Here is a 17,731-nt window from a genome sequence, read left to right on the forward strand (position 1 = left end):
GAACATTAACATGTCTGTAGAAAATGACTGTGGACAGAGCTGATGTTTTCTGTTAGATGAATTGATCTAATTTTTGAATTGTAATCATGTTGGGGAGGGGAAGGAAGAGAAAACAAGGGCAAGGGTATAACGGAGTCCATGAGTGTTCTCCACATCATGCCATTGCACCCAACAAGGAAAGGAAGGAGGAGGGGAAAGGGAGGTGGGGGTAGGAGGGTCGGAGTGATCGAAATCAAGCATATAACGGTTTATCAGAAAGCATATATAAAATAAGAAATATATATCTTCAGGTGACTAAGAATATCGTTTTAAAGTATGATGGCTTCGTAGCCAGAAAGACCTAAAAAAGAATGAAGGACATAGGGCAATCCTGCGTTGTCTTGCTAGTCTGTCCATGGAGACAACAGATGTTGGCATAGTATCTCTTATTTTGGTCAATATGTGTTCAGACAGCATAATCTGATTCAAATTACTAAAGACCATGTCAAAAAATAAAGAAGGACATTTCTAATTGGCAGCAAGATGTCTCCTACAGCCATAACATGCTAAATAAACCTATGAGTCGGGTTCTGCACTTTTGAGGGTTTATTGCCTAGTAATATAACAGAAGGGTCCATATGTGTCTGGATGTTAAAAATTGGACAGATTTTCCGCCATATATGATTCCAGAAAACCTAGGCCTTGGGGACATGCCCACCATATATGCCACAAGTCGCCCACTGCCTGGCAACCACGAAAACACAAGTCTGACATGGCGGGCTGATGAGTGTGTAATCTAGCAGGTGTATAATAGCATCTATGAAGGAGCTTCAAAGACGTCTCAGAAGATAAATAATATAGACTATTTTTTGTGAGGGTCTTACAGCAATGAGCCCATTTCTCCTCAGATAGTCATACCACTGTCATACTCCCAGTCCAACTGAAACTTATAGTTAGCATCCATAGTTTCTTGAGTGAAAATTGAGTAGAGCTCAGAGACAAGGCTTTATCGAGTGGAAAGCCCTTGCATTGGACCTCCAAGGATAGGTATTGAAGTGTAGCGGTCCCTGGGTCCCGGGAATGTAGATAATGAAATATTTGCGTAACCGTAAAAAACTCCCTCAGGGGAGGATGGTTATCTCTACAGAATTTTTGCTTTGATATAATTTTAAAGGCCCTAAGAAATGTTCCATCTGTTGTAAAACGCCTATCCACCCACCATTTAAACTGGGAAGGCTGGTGGCCAGGGGGAAATCTGGATTGTGAAATATTTTTTCCATTTTTTTAATTAATCCTGATAAAAGGCATTTAGGATACAATAATTCTTAGCATAATGTACCACCCAAAGAAAGCCTATTTGGTGGTTAAAAAAAACCAAAATATAGATAATTTTGTTGTGATAAATACCGGTAGTGATAAAGTTATTGGCAAATGAAATGGAGGAGCGCTGACAGGTGAAAATTGATGTGGTCCGTTAGGGTAAAAACCTTGGGGTTGAAGTGGTTAAACAGGAGCAGTGTGAAACACTTTATAATAGCTGCATGCTGCACTGTGTAGTCTGTGATGGTTGCAGTGCTCTGCAATGAAAAACATTAGCAGTTACTGGTGATAGAGAACTTTAACTGCTACAAGTGTTTCTATGTGCCTTTACTCTATGCAAGTGCAAAGCTTGCTGTTCCAGCATTCCTGCATCGCTTGTAGATTTATCATGGACCCCAGCATTCCTGCATCGCTTGTAGATTTATCATGGACCTTAAGACATGCTTTTTATCTGGCATCTGGAGTTTGATGGTTTTTACTTCAAACTGATTGGATGTCTGCTGGAACTCACTTGAAAGGTTTGTGGTTATTTGGATTTCTGGTTGGCTTCTTGGGGTGATGACGTCGTCATAATTGCACTAAGACCTACAGCCTTGTCTTACCATGTTATTTTTAAGTTTATATCCCAAGGAACTCGGCCAGTCAGCCCCAGTAGAAAGTAATTAAGGTGACTGCCACTCACTTCATATTTCCAGGTCAGCAAGTACAAAACACATTTTCCCTCAAGATAGCCTTAAAATATTTTTTCCTTTCTGTAATGCCTCTTCCTTGGCTTTAGCTGCATTATACTTTATCAATCAATCAGATTCATCAGGGGAATATGGGGACAGTTTCTGGTTAAAAAGATTAGAAATGGCTGCTAGTAAAAGGAGGCTGTTTTTCAATAATTACGTGCAAGCTAGCTTCCAGTGTCTTGTGCAGCAGACAGATAATCATTGACAGTTAATTTGATTTCCACGCAAATGTGTCTTTATTAAAATACACCTGTATTGTATGTTACAGAAGTAGGGGGTAGAGCGCAGATGTCTGCAGCCCCCCAGTCTTGTGCCTTCCATTTTCCTGCTCATCTCTGGTAGGGAAAAGGACAAGTGAATTTGCATGCATCATTTTGGGCCGTTTTACACTGAAAATCTAAAATACAGGTAGTCCCCGACTTACGAACGCCCGACTTACGAACAACCCGCCGATACGAGCGGCATGGATTCAGTGTTTCCATGGGAACAAGCCAAAAAAAAATATTTCAAATTGGAATTTGAGAAAATCGATTTTCAAAAATTCAAAGTAAAAATGGCTTTTAAACTTGTATAAGCAGGTACAGACGGCAGAGATGACACAGAGGGGGAGACTGGAGGCACAGTGGGGCACAGAGGAAGTACAGGGGACAGAGATGGCACAGTGTTCCGACTTAAGAACAGATTCAGGTTAAGAACGAACCTACAGTCCCTATCTCGTTCGTTAACCGGGGACTACCTGTACATTACAATTTTAGAATGCAATTTTTGCTGATTGCATTTTTCACCTTGTGTTTAAAATTGACTTGCAATTGGATTGCACTAGTATAAAAAGCTTCCTACAATTTTCAAGTGGGAATATACTCCAAAAATGAAAATTTCAGTACCTACTCTCCGGTGCATAAAAGAACATTTGAAAGCATTCGTAAGCATTCCCTGTGTGTAAAATCATTTTACTTTCACTGCACAGAGCAGTACAGGCTTGCTTATCTCTGGCTAATTAGCAGAGAGATTCTTGCTGGCAGTGTTTACTTTTGCTGTTTAGGCTCAGTTCCCACTCGCAACGGGTCCGTTAAGCACAGAGCGGACAGTTCAGTCTCCATTCCGTTTTAGTGTTGCAGTTGCATACGGAGGTGGATGCATTGTTGGCTATGGGCAATGCATCCATTTATCTGGAAAATTGGATGTTGGGACTCTGCATTCAATCTGTTATTTTTTTTTTTTAACATTATTATCCGCTTCCTAAGTGGAGCTGCAAAAAAACATACTGAATGGGTACTTTTTTTTTTTAACCTCTTGAGTACTGCAGTGCTAAACCCCCCTAGTGACCAGGCCATTTTTAGTAAAATGTGCCACTGCAGCTTTAAGGCTAAGCTGCAGGGCCACACAACACAGCACACAAGTGATTGCCCCCTCCTTTTCTCCCCACCAACAGAGCTCTCTGTTGGTGGGGTCTGATTGCCCCCAGATTGTTTATTTTTATTTTTTTTTACAAATATTTTTGTTCTTGTTTTTATAAAAAAAAAGTATGTTCCTCCCTCCCTCCCCACAGCCAGCCAATTATGGCGATCGACTGTCATAGGCTTCTGCCTATGAAAGGCAATCACTCTCCAGTATCCCAGGGGGACAGCCGTGTCACACGGCTGTCCCCAGTACAGCGCTGCTGCCGATCGCAGCGCTGTACACGTAAATAGACGGCGATCACGCCGTCTAACAGTCTCCCGGGCAGAGCTCCGCCCCCAAGAAGGGGGTGCGCGTGCAACCTGCGCGCGATCTCCTGCATTAGCTGGCCCCAGGACTTTACGCTAATCGGCGTTAGGCGGTCCTTGGGCTGCCGCCGCGGCCACGCCCATCGGCACGACGCGGTCGGCAAGAGGTTAAAGGAAACCTAAACTAAGAAGGATATGGATTTTTCCTTTTAAAATAACACCGGTTGCCTGACTCTTCTGCTGATCCTGTGTCTCTATTACTTTTAGCCACAGCTCCTCAACAAGCATGCAGATCAGGTGCTCTGACTGAAGTCAGACTGGATTAGCTGTATGCCCGTTTCAGGTGTGAGATCCAGATACTACTGCAGCAAATTGGTCAGCAGGAGAGTCAGGCAACTGGTATTGTTTAAAAGGAAACATCCATATCCCTCTCAGTTTAGGTTCCCTTTAACAAGTAGAACTGAGCCTTAGCCAGAGATAAGCAGTGAAAATAAACAGGGAGTGCTTGGGAATACTTTCAGATTTATTTTATGTACCTAAGAGTAGTTACTGAAATTTTAGTTTTCAGCGTATTATCCCACTTTAAACACTAGTGACCAGGCCATTTTTTACAATTCAGCACTTTACAACTTTAACTGTTTATTGCTCGGCCATACAACTTGGCACCCAAATTAATTTTACCTCTGTTTCTTCCCACAAATAGAGCTTTCTTTTGGTGCTATTTAATTGCTGCTGGTACTTTTTTAGTTTTTTTTTCTTTAGAATCAGAAAGAGCAATTTAAAAAAAAATAATTGACTCTAGACTACGTTACATACACTAGACATACATATGCATATGTCTATGGCAGGGATTAGATCGTAAGCCCTTCCGTGGGACAGTTAATTGACAAGGCTGTCCTCTGTACAGTAATGCGCTAGATCGCAGCACTATATAAATTATTTTACCCAATTGATTATGAAAAACAGCCTGCCAGCTCTGATCGCGTACTGGCAGGCTGATCACTGGTGCCAACTATGTTTACAGATGGGAGCTTGCGCTCATGCGAGCTCCCATCTAATCTTACTCCTGGCATGACTGAGGAACAAGAGAGTCGCTCTGCGGCTGCCATACTGCGTTAGGAGGTCGCAGAGTGGTTAATTAGGTGGCTGATGCCCTTGCCTTTTTGCAATTTGCTTGCAATCCGAAACAGATTGCAAAATGCAGTGAAACATATCTTAGCTCAATACAAGACATTTCCTGGGTACAATTGACTTTTTGAACGTTTCATCACTATCCTGCTATCAGGAGTATTTGCACAGCAAGATGCAAGTGTTTTGGCCTAAAATTTATTTTCAAAAGACTTGTCGCTGTAGCTCAACTGCACAGGCAAACCATTGTGTTATTACCCCTTGCAATGGAAAAATATATAAAAAGTGAACATAGACATTTCTAATTAGGATGTCATGTCACTTCATGCATGCTTTAGTATTATTAATGATTTTGGACTTTCACTCAGCCATGAGCTTCTCTAAGCAACTTAGGGTCATATGCAATTCACTTTTTCACCTGACTTTTCTCCTAGGAGATAATTTTTCATCTTCAAATTAAAATAACTTTCCAGCACTTTTCAACTAAAAAAAGGACCAAAAAGTAAATGAAAAAGTACTATCAAAATTATTTTTAGCATTTTCTTGCATTCTGATGGCTTAAAATGCATTTTATTGACAAATTTAAAAATATCACCTAGGTGAAAACTCAGGTGAAAAAATGAATTGCATATGGGCCTTAGTATCTGAAAATTAACCTATGTGATGTCAGCCAGGGAAAATTTGTAAAATGTTTTCTTTCAAGACACCTCTAGCTTGCAATTCCACTTTCCGTAATGTCAAGAAGTAGGAGTTAAGGGTAACTCTGGAAGCTAAAGCAAGATTTAGAAGACAAAGGAATTGTTAGAAGATAACTGCTAATTTGCTGAACAAAAATGCAAAGGGGAAATCGGAGCCAGTTTTACATGAAATGGGGCCCTGGGCAAAAATGATTATGGGGCCCTCTAGATTTTATTCTCTGACAATTTTAGATGGTCTTTGTGCCCTCCATCCCCCAAATAGCAGTTTAGGATTGGTCTTTGTGCCCTACCTACCCTTGATCCCCCAGATTGGGTATTTGTAGTTTCACAACCGGGTGACTTGAGTGCTAGTTGCACGCCGATAGTTAAAATATCGGTAATAAAGTTTTTCCGATCATATACTATTGACTTAACAGGTTCCCCATTTTCACACCAACTTTCTCTCCAAATGCCATTTGGCTAGTAGTACTTAATAGCACAAGCCATACTACTATCTGATCGGCTAGGACTGAGCACCCAGCTCACAATCTTGGCCCCGAGTAACCACAGTTTGCCACTACCAGATTTTAGTAGTGTGCCTTTGTCAGGTCATCTAGCCCAGTGGTCCCCAAAATTGTTTGACCCAAGGACCCACATCAGGCAGTTGTTCCTAGGGTTCGGGCATGTGTGTGTGATGCCTGGCAACATCCAGCCTCTAACCACCAACCTCATCATCCTCAACCATTTGGACATTTTTCTTTTTGCTGACGGGGAAGTACTGCTCCATATCCCACCATGGTTCAGTGGTGGAGTATGGAGCAGTGCACCCATTCAGCACAAGATTCATTTGGTGCGACAGGTGGTAAAAGTGAGGGTGTTACTGCCTGGGCTTTCCTATCTACTGATGGAGTCACCTCCAGCCTTTCTGCCTCCCCACACTCACTTTTCCCCTTCCCTTCTCCACCACAACTTTGTGGTTGGCAAGAAACCTGAGCGTCTCTGTCATCCTCACTGCTGCCACCCGGTGTCTGTACAAATAGAAAGCATGCTGTTTTACAAAATATAGACACCAGGTGGCAGCAGTAAGAAAGGCTGCAAACAGCTCTGCTACTCTTCAGCATCCCGTGTAGTGTAGTGACGCTGTAGCGTCTCTAACTCTGTGCAGTCAGAAGGACACGGCCTGGCTCATCACAACCTGCAGACCGGGGTTTGGGGACCCCTGATCTAGCCGGCCAAAAAGCTGGAGAGAGCATGGTGTCCACAATGAACAATTGATCTGAAACAAACCTTAAATACGGGGGAGGAGGAGATAAAGAGTGTGTAATTATCATATTAGTCTCAGTTTTCAGTTTTTTATTTTTAATTAATGCGGAGATTCTTTTTGGAACGTCATTAAATCCCTTCACATTCTGATAAATAATTAAAACCAACATAGGGTACAGAATTCAGAAATGATAGATAGAAATGAGTCTAGTGGTGGATCTGCTTACGTAAAGGGGTAGAAAAAAAAGTATATAAGAATAATATATTGCTGTGAGGTTGGTTTAAGTGTTTACAAACATCCCTTAAATATCTTTATATTCAAGAAAACCACCTTTATTTCACTGCTGGGAGAGTAATAACATGCATATTTAGTTTAGGAAGCTACAGTTAGGTTAACACATTTTGAATTACAGCCGAAGTCTTCATAAAATCCATGTGAGAGCACCAGGCAAGTATATTTTACGAGTTTTCACTGCTAAAATACGTTCTGCATTTTGCAGGAACAGCAGAGATTCTGCACATAAAGGCAACATGCCATGAAATTACTGGTGAGCCTGGACTTATTTGTGGATGTATATTTAGTTTACCATCTCATTTTATTTAAGGAAGAACTCTCAAGGGTCCTCCAAGTTTATGCTTGGAGCACTAATAAATTCCTTTGCTGAGTTTTAGATCACTGTAATAAATATAGTATACCTTTTGTAACTCTAAAAAGGGATTATGGGTTACCTGTGGGTTACTGTATGCATAGATATATATTATTGTATTTAAATCTTATGCTAGCTCTTGTGGGATCACCATGACTTAAATCACATGTTCATAAATAAAGTTGATTAGTAGCATCCTTCTAAAGTACACACACAGTAATGGGAGAATTAGGTGAAAAGGTAATGCTGAAGAAGTAAATGACTTCCCAGGAGACATTGCTAAGCATTTGCACTCAATGCCAAGCAGCTGCAAAAGCTTAACAAATGCTGGGTATAAAAAACAAGAAAAAATGCTTGATGCTGGTATAATATTTTCTCTTTATAAATCACTTCTAAAGCCATATTGAAACTACTGAGGAAACTGTAACACTGGTCGCTTGGACCTAAAGCTCTTTTGTCATATTTTTTTACATTACCAAAAAGATACATTGCATATCTGGATTACTGTGCTTGTACTTCCCGTAATGATGTGATAGCGCTGATTGCAGTTAATTCTGTTATTATATTTATAATTGTTATTGCATGCTATCGTGTCATAAGCTGCTCAGGAAATGATCGGCCACTTTGGAGTGATGATCCTCTTTGGCTGCAGAAATGTTTTTCAGAAGGTTTATTTTAAAACAGATTTAGATTCACCTAATTATATTTATTTGTATATGCTAGCATTAAAAGGAGTGCACAATACTTACGGACATATTTATGTCATATATTATGTTTATCATGTTATGTTTATGGTAAGCATGAACAAAGTATGGAAAAGCAAAGACATTAGCATTACGACCAAATGTAGACTGGTTCATGCCATTGTTTTCCCCATAACCATGTATGGCTGAAAAAGTTGGACCTAAGAAAAGAAAATTTCAGTCTTCAAAACTCCTCTTTCTCTTTCTCTTCCTCTTCTTTTTCTTCTTTCTATACGAGAGGATATGTGGGGGGAACGACCCCTTACACCCCGGTAGGCACTTCTTCAACCGCCTCCCTTCTGAACCATCTCCACCAGAACCTGCAAGCACAGAAACTCCTTCTTCCCTCAGGCTGGACTCCTGAACTTGCTCACCCTCTTATGCATATGTCCCTAGTGTCCCACTCCCACTGCCCAGTAGCCTCTGTGCCGCATCTCTGAACTGTAAACCCCCTATTTCTGTTTACTTGTATGTCTATATCCCTTCTCGACTTTCTCTAAACTGCTCCACTATTTTATGCCGTGTGTACCACAAACAATTCGAGGTGTGCCCTGGTCACACTTGGCGAATAAAGTAAATTCTGTTGTTTGTTCCAGGTGACCAACATTCCTTATGTATGGTCTGAAACTTAACAAGCAGGTCTGCACATAGTGGAAGCTGACCAGAACTGAGAGCACATGGATGCTGCCAAAGGAGGCTTGTATATCCCCCCGAGCAACCAGATGTGCTAGATGCAGATCAAAGGGCACCTGTGTAAATGCCAAAGCAATAAATACTGTATATATACCCACACAGGCAGGGATATCTATAGTAGCACCTGTATTTACCCATGCCTGTAATTTGAGAATGAACAACACCACAACGTTGCAACACAATATATCCTTATGTGTCCCATGGAGTCAACCAGTAAGAACCAGATTCCTGATGGACCAAATGTGAACCACAATCAAAGAAAGAACCGTGACTCCACCTGGATAAATTGCAAACTTTGCTTTTTAATTAATATCACAGTGACAGCATGCACAACATTTCGGTCAACCGGACCTTCATCAAGTGCTCACTTGATGAAGGGCTGGTTGACTTAAATGTTGTGATTTCTGGCACTGTGATATGAATTTCCACTGGGGTGCTGCATCCATTTCCGATTCACATTTATATAGCTTTTGCTGTGTCATGCATGGCTACGGGTATTCAGATGCATGCTGCAAAAATTGCAGCATTTTTTGCCCCTCGCACACGATTCTGTTGCAGCCTATTTCAATAGCCTGTAATTCTTCATCCAAAATCATGTGCGGAAAACGGCCGTAATTCCGCCTAGTGGATATAGGGCCTCACAGTGTCTTGATATTGGCTCAAAATCCGATACAGCCATTAGATAACATACCACTGCAGAGGAGGAAACAATGGTTTTCAAAATACATTGAACTAAAGCACTACTTCCTTTTAACAGTTTCTAAATAAGGGTGTATTTGTAACCATCTAAAAAAAATTCCTGAGGCTGAAGGTCTGCTTTGTCCCTCCATTTTTGGGTGGATATAATTTTTTTGTAATGTACTGTGTAATCAATAAAACTTTTATCACTTTTTCCACCACTACAGTATATCTACGTCGTCTGTGACTTCATCTAAGTCATAAGGACGTAGATATAAGTTGTGTAACTGAAGCACAGCTGTGCACGATTGGGTGCTCTTCTTTTAAAAACCTCCAGCCCTATTTGCTGCAGCACTATTTGGTGAAAGAGAATATATGTTCCTTGAGCCAATAAGATTGATTTTTTCACCATTAAAAATACTTTTATTTTCTCAGTTCATAGTAAAAAATACACACTGCAGCATTATTTCAGAATCTTCACCACAAATTGTGACGAACGTACTTTAAGTTTTGTTATAAACAGTAGAAATAGCCAAACAAAATATGTGTTTTATTATCTTCAATAGCGCTTTTTATTTTAAACTGGAATTGGTAAAGCTGAGAAATGTGTTTTTTTTTTCTTTTCTATTGCTTTTCCTCTTTTTCCTGTTAAAATGCATAGAAAACAAAATTGTTCGAGGGGAAAAAATGCCGTTCAAGGAAAGTCTAGTTAGTCTTGAAAAAAATATATATTTTATTTAGGTGTCATAAGTAGGGATAAAGTTATTGCTAATTAAATAGGGACATAGCTAAAATGTCAAAACTGCTGTGGTCCATATGGGGGAAACGAGGTCTGGATGCGAAGTGGTTAAGCACTGTGTAATATGTAACTGCAGAGAGCTCATAATATGTAACCAATAATCATTTCTGTTTTTATTTTCCATTTTCAGTTCAGAAAATTAGTTTGCTGTTTGTTGAGAGAGGAGCTCAAGATTTAATGTTACAACTTCAACTAGAGTGTGGATATGTGTGTCTCTATTACTATGAATACAAAAAGGCAAAGGAACATCTCAATCAAGCTAGAGACATGGCCAAGCTAAAGATAAATCTAACAGGTAAGATTAATAGTTAACTAAATTTGTTTGAGGACTTTTCGACGTGCACAAACTTTTTTTTTTAAAGTTGGAACTAATGTTTTGCATATATTCATTCCTTTTCTCTGCGAGCAACAGTAATTCGTGGAGACCTCTGTTAGGTCATCTTGCCTATAAGTTGATCCAAGTTTTGAGGAAGTAATGTTCAACAAGCAGTATGCAGATGTGTTATTTAAATTCCCCATTTGCACATGTATCTTCTTTCACTAATTACAGCAAAGTCCCTATGCAGACATCAAACCAACAAATGTTGATTCCGGTGATACCTTTAATGACTAACTGTATAGGATTTATTGCAAGCAAGCTTTCGAAATGTTACGTTTCTTGTTCAGGCATTTTACAGAACTGGATCAGAACCGTACAATAAGAAGTTTTGAATCACATGGGTCTTTCACACAGGATCTCCGCACATTCCACAAGACACTACTGGGACAGCTAATGAAAGTTAAAAACAAAAAGCTACAATGTGATTCAAAACTTCTTATTGTACGGTTCTGAAACAGTTCTGTATAAGGCCTGAAGAAGAAACGTAACATTTCGAAAGCTTGCAATAAACCATGTACAGTTAGTCATTAAAGGTATCACTGGAATCAACGTTTGTTGGTTTGATGTCTGTATTTTTGCTCCTCAAATAACACCGGACCACACTCACGAGCAATGTCTCTGTTATCTGCAACTCAGGCACCTGGAAGTCTCAACTAACTGTCATGCCTGAGGGGGATAACGGGTGCAGGGCTTTGGGGGAGATGCACAGCAGAAAATACTTACTGAGCCTCCAGGCACCATTTTCTACAATTCCTGCAGCTCCAGTGTTCTTGCTTTACTTCTTTTGTTTCCTAAACAGTATGGACAGTTGTACCGGTCTAGATTGTGTATATCTGTCAGATAATGTCATTATTGTGGGTGGTCATCTGTTGCTGTTGTCAGTGGGCCTCTAGCCACTGATGATTTACTTCGGGCAAGTTGAGTAATTAAAGGGTACCTGAAGTGAGAGGGATATGGAAAAGAAAAAGAAGGGACACAGAGAGCCCAATATAGTGTAGTAAGTAGGGTAATGGGTAAATGAAAAAGTATATGATTGATATACTCACAAGTCAGGGTTACCGTATAGGCAACCACTGTATAGGCAGGTGAGAAGATTAGACCTGTCCTCACTCAGGATTAAGATGTCGCTCTCTGTAGATTAGGAGACGAAAAGGGGATTCGACCCCTCCACCAGGGGTGGAAACTGATATTGTAAGGAGAACAGAGGCGCCAAAAGAATAAAAACCTATATCTAAAAGTTTTAAAATTCCTCAGGAGGTGGTGGTGGACTCACCGCCCCGAAGTAGACATGATACTGTCGGTTTTTTTGTAAAAACAAGTTTATTTATATAGATATGTTTTTATTCTTTTGGCGCCTCTGTTCTCTTTACAATATGAGAGGGATAAGGAGGCTGACATATTTATGTAATGTTTAAAAATACCAGTTCCTGGTAGTCCTGCGAATCCTCTGTCTGTAATACTTTCAGCCATAGACCATGAACAAGCATACCGATCAGATGTTTCTGACAAAAAATCTGACTGATTAGCTGCATGCTTTTTTCAGGTTTGTGAAAGTAATAGCAGTGCTTAGTCTACAAAAATGAAATAATAAACAAAGCAATCGCTATATTTTTAAACTCAGATATACAGCAATCATTTATATATAATACATGATATCTCTGCTGTAAGAATAAAGCCCGATAAGTAGTTGTGTCACTAGTACGGATGGTCAGTGAGATGCAAATAATTCTGTTGATGCAGGTTGTATGCAAATTTTGTATGCAATTTATGAAACTTAAAATTTACCAACCAAATTCCACTTTTAGAGAAAAAAACAAACAAAACAAAAGGAGGAGCGCTCCGTAGTGTGTTAACTTTTAATGAATAAAAATGCGCAAAAAGACGTGCACTTACTGGATAAAAATAAAGGACAAGCATCTGGTTTGGCGTAAAGCCCAGTAGAAAACGTCCCCCCCCCCCCCCCGAAGGAACAACCTCAAAACTGCAGTGGCCAGCGGCAGTAGTGGTCCAGATTGAGTGGTGACCCGAGGTGTCCTTGTGGGGTAGTTGTGTGCAGGAAATGTCAAGACTCGTTTTGGCGTATCCACGCCTTCATCAGTTAACGCCTCCTGCACGCACACGAGGCTATATACTCTGAGGTGGTTTAATTGCTTCCGGGGTGATCCGGAGGTTAATGAGGGGGTGGGGCTTTGGGCCAGTGGGGGGAGCTGGGAAAAAGTTCTATACACAAAATGTTTATACCTGGATCCATATGGGAAGGCTCTGCTGGAGCAGGAGATCTGTGTGCAATAAGGGCAGAATGCCTACATTCGCGGTGGCACAAACCTGCACGTGTTGTCTGTGCACTGAGTTACACAATTGTATAAGCGGCAATCCGAGCGTGGCCCGGCAGTTGCCAGGGTGACAGACGAGCCTCCTCCCAATGGGGAGGAGAGAGGAGGCTGTATCTATGCTGGGGCCTGGGCCAGAAGTGACGCATCGCTTGGCGGAAGTGTTCGTAGTGGACATAGGACATAGTTCGGACATTCGTTGGACATAGGTCTTTTTGTTCTGGGGATGTGTGTGGGTGGGGGATCTAGCTCTAAAAAATGGACACTATCTTGTCGTGGGTCCCGTTGGACTTCGTCCGTGGAAATTTGACCTACGAGGGTGATAGAGCTGTTTAGGAGTCGAGATCTGGAGACTGATTTATTTTACTGGGTTTGCACCCCCAGAGACAAATCCTGTTCGTTTTCACCAATATTTTCTCTAGCTTTCTCTCTAGACTCTTGTCCGATTTCCAAGACCCGTCAGTTCCTGTCCCAACACTGGACTTCTTTTTCGCAGGGGGTTGTCTGGATCCTCCTTTTTGGTCAGCTCTGGTGGATGGTCTCCTGGTTTTCAGTGGCCAGGTTTATTCCTGAGGGGATTTTGATTATTCCACTGCCCCCGACCCCCTCCCCTGTGAGCGGTTTAGGGCATTGTTTCCCTAACAACGCTGTCTTTCCCCCGCCCACTCAGTACCACGTGCTGTCCTAGGCTTCCAATGGGAGCCCTCCCTTTGTCCACATATCTCGCACAATGTGAGACTCTAATGCGGCTTAAGGCAGCTTCTCCTAGGTGACGCTGCGTTCCACTACGGCCAGGCCACGCGTCACTTCCAGCCCAGGCCCCGGCATAGATACATCCATCTCTCTTCTCCCCATTGGGAGGAGGCACGTCTGTCACCGTGTCAACTGCCGGACCACGCTCGGATGGGCGCTTATACGATCGTGTCTCTCAGTGCACAGACGACACTTGCAGGATTGTGCCTCCACGATCTTAGGCATTCTGCCATTATTGCACACAGATCTCCTGCTCCAGCAGAGCCTTCCCATATGGATCCAGGTATAAACATTTTGTGTTTACAACTTTTTCCCAGCTCCCCCCACTGGCCCACAGCCCCACCCCCTCATTAACCTCCAGGTCACCCCGGAAGCGCTCCTCCTTGTTTTGTTTTTTTTCTCTACCCGTACACTTATAGCCAAGTGCTTAGGAGGTGCTAGAGTGTGTTCACACATTTGTGTGTCTGTACTCTGAACCTGTACATTGATCCTTGAACTTCTGCAGCGCAAGATGTTCCATCTTTTGTCCCAAATTCTACTTTTGCATGATCCGATTGGTCCATTTTCAAGCTGCATACATGTTCATACAAAATTTGCATAACCTGATATGTCATCAAATTTGGGGCTGATGACCGCAAATGAAGCTGTACAGTAATACTATACTTTACATATGCACTCCCTGCAGAGCTGTTGTGAATCAACTGAGAATATTGTGCAAACTAAAAACAGAGGTGTTGTCTATCACCCATAAACCTGCTTCAAATTATGCGTAAAGAATGTATAATAGAGGAAGAATCCCCTCATTCTCCTGCAGAGTACCTGCACATCACTCTTAGATGTATCCCCAGTTAGATTTCTTAGGGCCCAATCAATGTTCTTTGTTCCTTCACCCTCTAGATGTACTCCTACCCAGGGCTAACTTTCAATTCTAATTCTGGTACTCTACAGCTTTATCCTAAGTTTAGTTAAAGGGACACTTAAGTCTGTGTAAAAAAAATGAGTTTTACTGACCTTGGGCTTCCAGCAGCCCCCCGCAGCTGTATTGTGCCCACGCAGACTCCATCAGATGCTCCTGGCCCCGCCGGCAGCCACTTCTGGTTTCGGCGACAGGAGCCGGCAGGCAGGGAACGCGAGTGATTATTTGCGTTCCCAGCCACAATAGCGCCCTCTAGTATATATCATATAGCAGCATAGAGGGCGCTAATGTGGCCGGGAACGCGAAGATTCACTCGCGTTCCCGGCCTGTCTGCTCCTGTCGCCGAAACCGGAAGTGGCTGCCGGCGGGGCCAGGAGCATCTGATGGAGTCTGCGTGGGTGCAATACAGCTGCAGGAGGCTGCTGGAAGCCCCAGGTGAGTAAAACTCATTATTTTCCACAGACTTAAGTGTCCCTTTAAAGTGCATCTCTGGTGTACATAAAAAACACAAAACTACACTAATGCTTAAATGTTAAGGTGGCCATACATCAGACGACTTAGCAGCCGTTCGACCATCCGATTTGACTATTACAGTATATACTCAAGTATAAGCCAACCCGAGTATAAGCCAACCCCCCCCCAACTTTTGCCTTAAAAAAGGGGGAAAAATTAATGACCCGAGTATAAGCCGGGATTAGGAAATGCAGCAGCTATAAATACTCTCCTCTGCTGTAAAACCTATATGGTTAAACTAAACTGGAATCCATTATAAGAGTGCCCCCTCTGGAATCCCACCATAAGTGCCCCCTCTATATAAACTTTTCAGCAGTGGTCTGTATCCCACCCTGAGTGCCCCCTCTGCTATGTAAACAATGCAGCAGTGGTCTGTGTCCCACTCCGAATGCCCCCTCTGCCATACAGTGCAGCAGTGGTCTGTGTACCACTCCGAGTGCCCCCTCTGCCATACAGTGCAGCAGTGGTCTGTGTCTCACCCCGAGTGCCCCCTCTGCCATACAGTGCAGCAGTGGTCCGTGTCCCACTCTGAGTGCCCCCTGTGCCATGTAAGCATTGCATCAGCATTCACTGTCCCACCTGGAGATTGTCATATAGCATCAGAACTGTGCAGACGGCATTGCTACCCTGATGCCTCCCCCTCCTCCCTTGAATCTTCAACACCTCCGGCAGAGCCAAGCAGTAAAGTATTTGTTTCTCGTGGTTCCCCTTCCTTCTGGTATATGCAGCGCAGTGTAAAATGGGAGCTTTCACTCACCGCTCCAAGCTGTCAGAATTCCTCTGCTTGCTGTGGTCCCGGTCTCACTTCTATGACGCGGCACCCTGTCATGCATCATAGAAGTGAGACCGGGACTACGGCAAGCAGAGGAATTCTGACAGCTAGGAACGGTGAGTGAAAACTCCCGTTTTACACTGCGCTGCATATACCGGAAGTAAGGGAAACAACACTAAACAATAAATACTTTGGCTTGGCTCTGCCAGAGGTGTTGAAGATTCGAGGTAGGAGGGGGAGGCATCGGGGTATGCGGCCCACCACATTGCTGATTTCAATGCCGCCAGAACAGTTCTGACGCTATATGACGGTCTCCAGGTGGGACAGTGAATGCTGATGCAATGCTTATATAGCGGAGGGGGCACTCTAAGTGATATGACTCGAATATAAGCCGAGAACCCCACTTTTGGACCAATTATTTGGTCCAAAAAACTCTGCTTATATTTGAGTATATACGGTAAATTCAAAGCGGTACCGCCAAGTGCATCGTTGATTGCGCATGCTGCAAGATGTTGGGCTGACTTACTGTATCGAGTGTGCGGTGGTAACGGCGTGCAATTTCAGGATGATCGACGAACGCCAAACCCCCGGTGGTGTCTCCCGTGTGCCCCATGCATGTTATACATTCCATTTCTGTTGCCTCTGCTTGTCCTTCGCTGCTTCAGGCGCATTCCACTCTACATACATGTGCGCCCCACGTGGTTTCATAGTAATGCCGTGCATATGATGTCAAATGTCATACACGTGGCCACGTTACTAGGCAACCAAGTGGCGCACGTTTGTGAAGAATAGAGTGCGTCTGGAGGCTGCGTGGACAAGCGAAGGTCGCGGACAGGTATGTGGGGGGGATGCGTTTGAGCGGCAAGGCGGTCGGATGCAGCATCACAAGGCTTACTCCGGATTGATTTCAGAATGAAATTGATTGGGAATCGGCCTGCGGTTTATGGGCAGTTGACAGATCTCTCTCTTATCAGATTTCATTAACAGAGATTTGTCTTTTGCCCCAAAACATTGTGGCCCATATGAAATTAAGTTTTCTCCTATGTGATATTTTCACACCATGGCCCATATGCAATTAACTTTTTCTCCAGAGTTATCTCCTACAAGATAATTTTCATATTCTATTTTAAAGATCTTTGTAGCATTTTACAATTGAAAAAGTACCCAAAAATTGGTAAATAAATACTATCAAAATTGCTGCTTGCTGGTAGTTTACGGTGTGAAAATATCACCTAGGAGAATACTTGTGAGAAAAAGCTAATTGCACCTGAGCCCCGTCAATAAAATGCTTTTTAAGACACCAGCAAGCAAGAAATTACTTTAATTTTGACAGGACGTGTGCATCTACTTTTGGTATTTTTTTCAATTACAAAGTGCTGAAAATGTATTTAAAACCAAAGATGAAAAATGAAAGGAGAAAGCTTTGGAGAAAAAAAAGTAGTACTGCACAGGCGCAGAACACTCCATGTAACCTGAACGCGGCAGGAGCTGGCGCACGGCCGTGCTGCACATGCGCAGTTGGCCCCGGACCGGAGGACATTCTGAGGCCAATTGCAGGCGAATGGCAATGGAGAAGAGAAGAGCTGTGGGAGCGATCAGGCTGGAGGAAGCCCCAGGTATGTATATTTTATTCCTCATCCCCCATCTCAGGTTCCCTTTAAATTCACATTTGGAATATTTTATGTTAAGCTGTCATAGCAT

At 42.5% G+C, this 17,731-nt stretch overlaps 1 protein-coding gene across 3 annotated transcripts in view; it reads left to right on the forward strand.

Moving 5' to 3' along the window:
* Positions 1 to 17,731, forward strand: part of TTC27 (tetratricopeptide repeat domain 27) — a 564,428-nt gene that overhangs the window by 188,033 nt on the left and 358,664 nt on the right. For all 3 annotated transcript variants that reach the window (XM_068232111.1, XM_068232110.1, XM_068232112.1), the window contains one exon: positions 10,498 to 10,662. In XM_068232111.1, the coding sequence (XP_068088212.1) occupies positions 10,498 to 10,662 (165 nt within the window). The remainder of the gene's footprint in view (positions 1 to 10,497; positions 10,663 to 17,731) is intronic.

This window comes from Hyperolius riggenbachi, chromosome 4 (assembly GCF_040937935.1).
Source record: "Hyperolius riggenbachi isolate aHypRig1 chromosome 4, aHypRig1.pri, whole genome shotgun sequence".
Lineage (NCBI taxonomy): Eukaryota > Metazoa > Chordata > Amphibia > Anura > Hyperoliidae > Hyperolius > Hyperolius riggenbachi.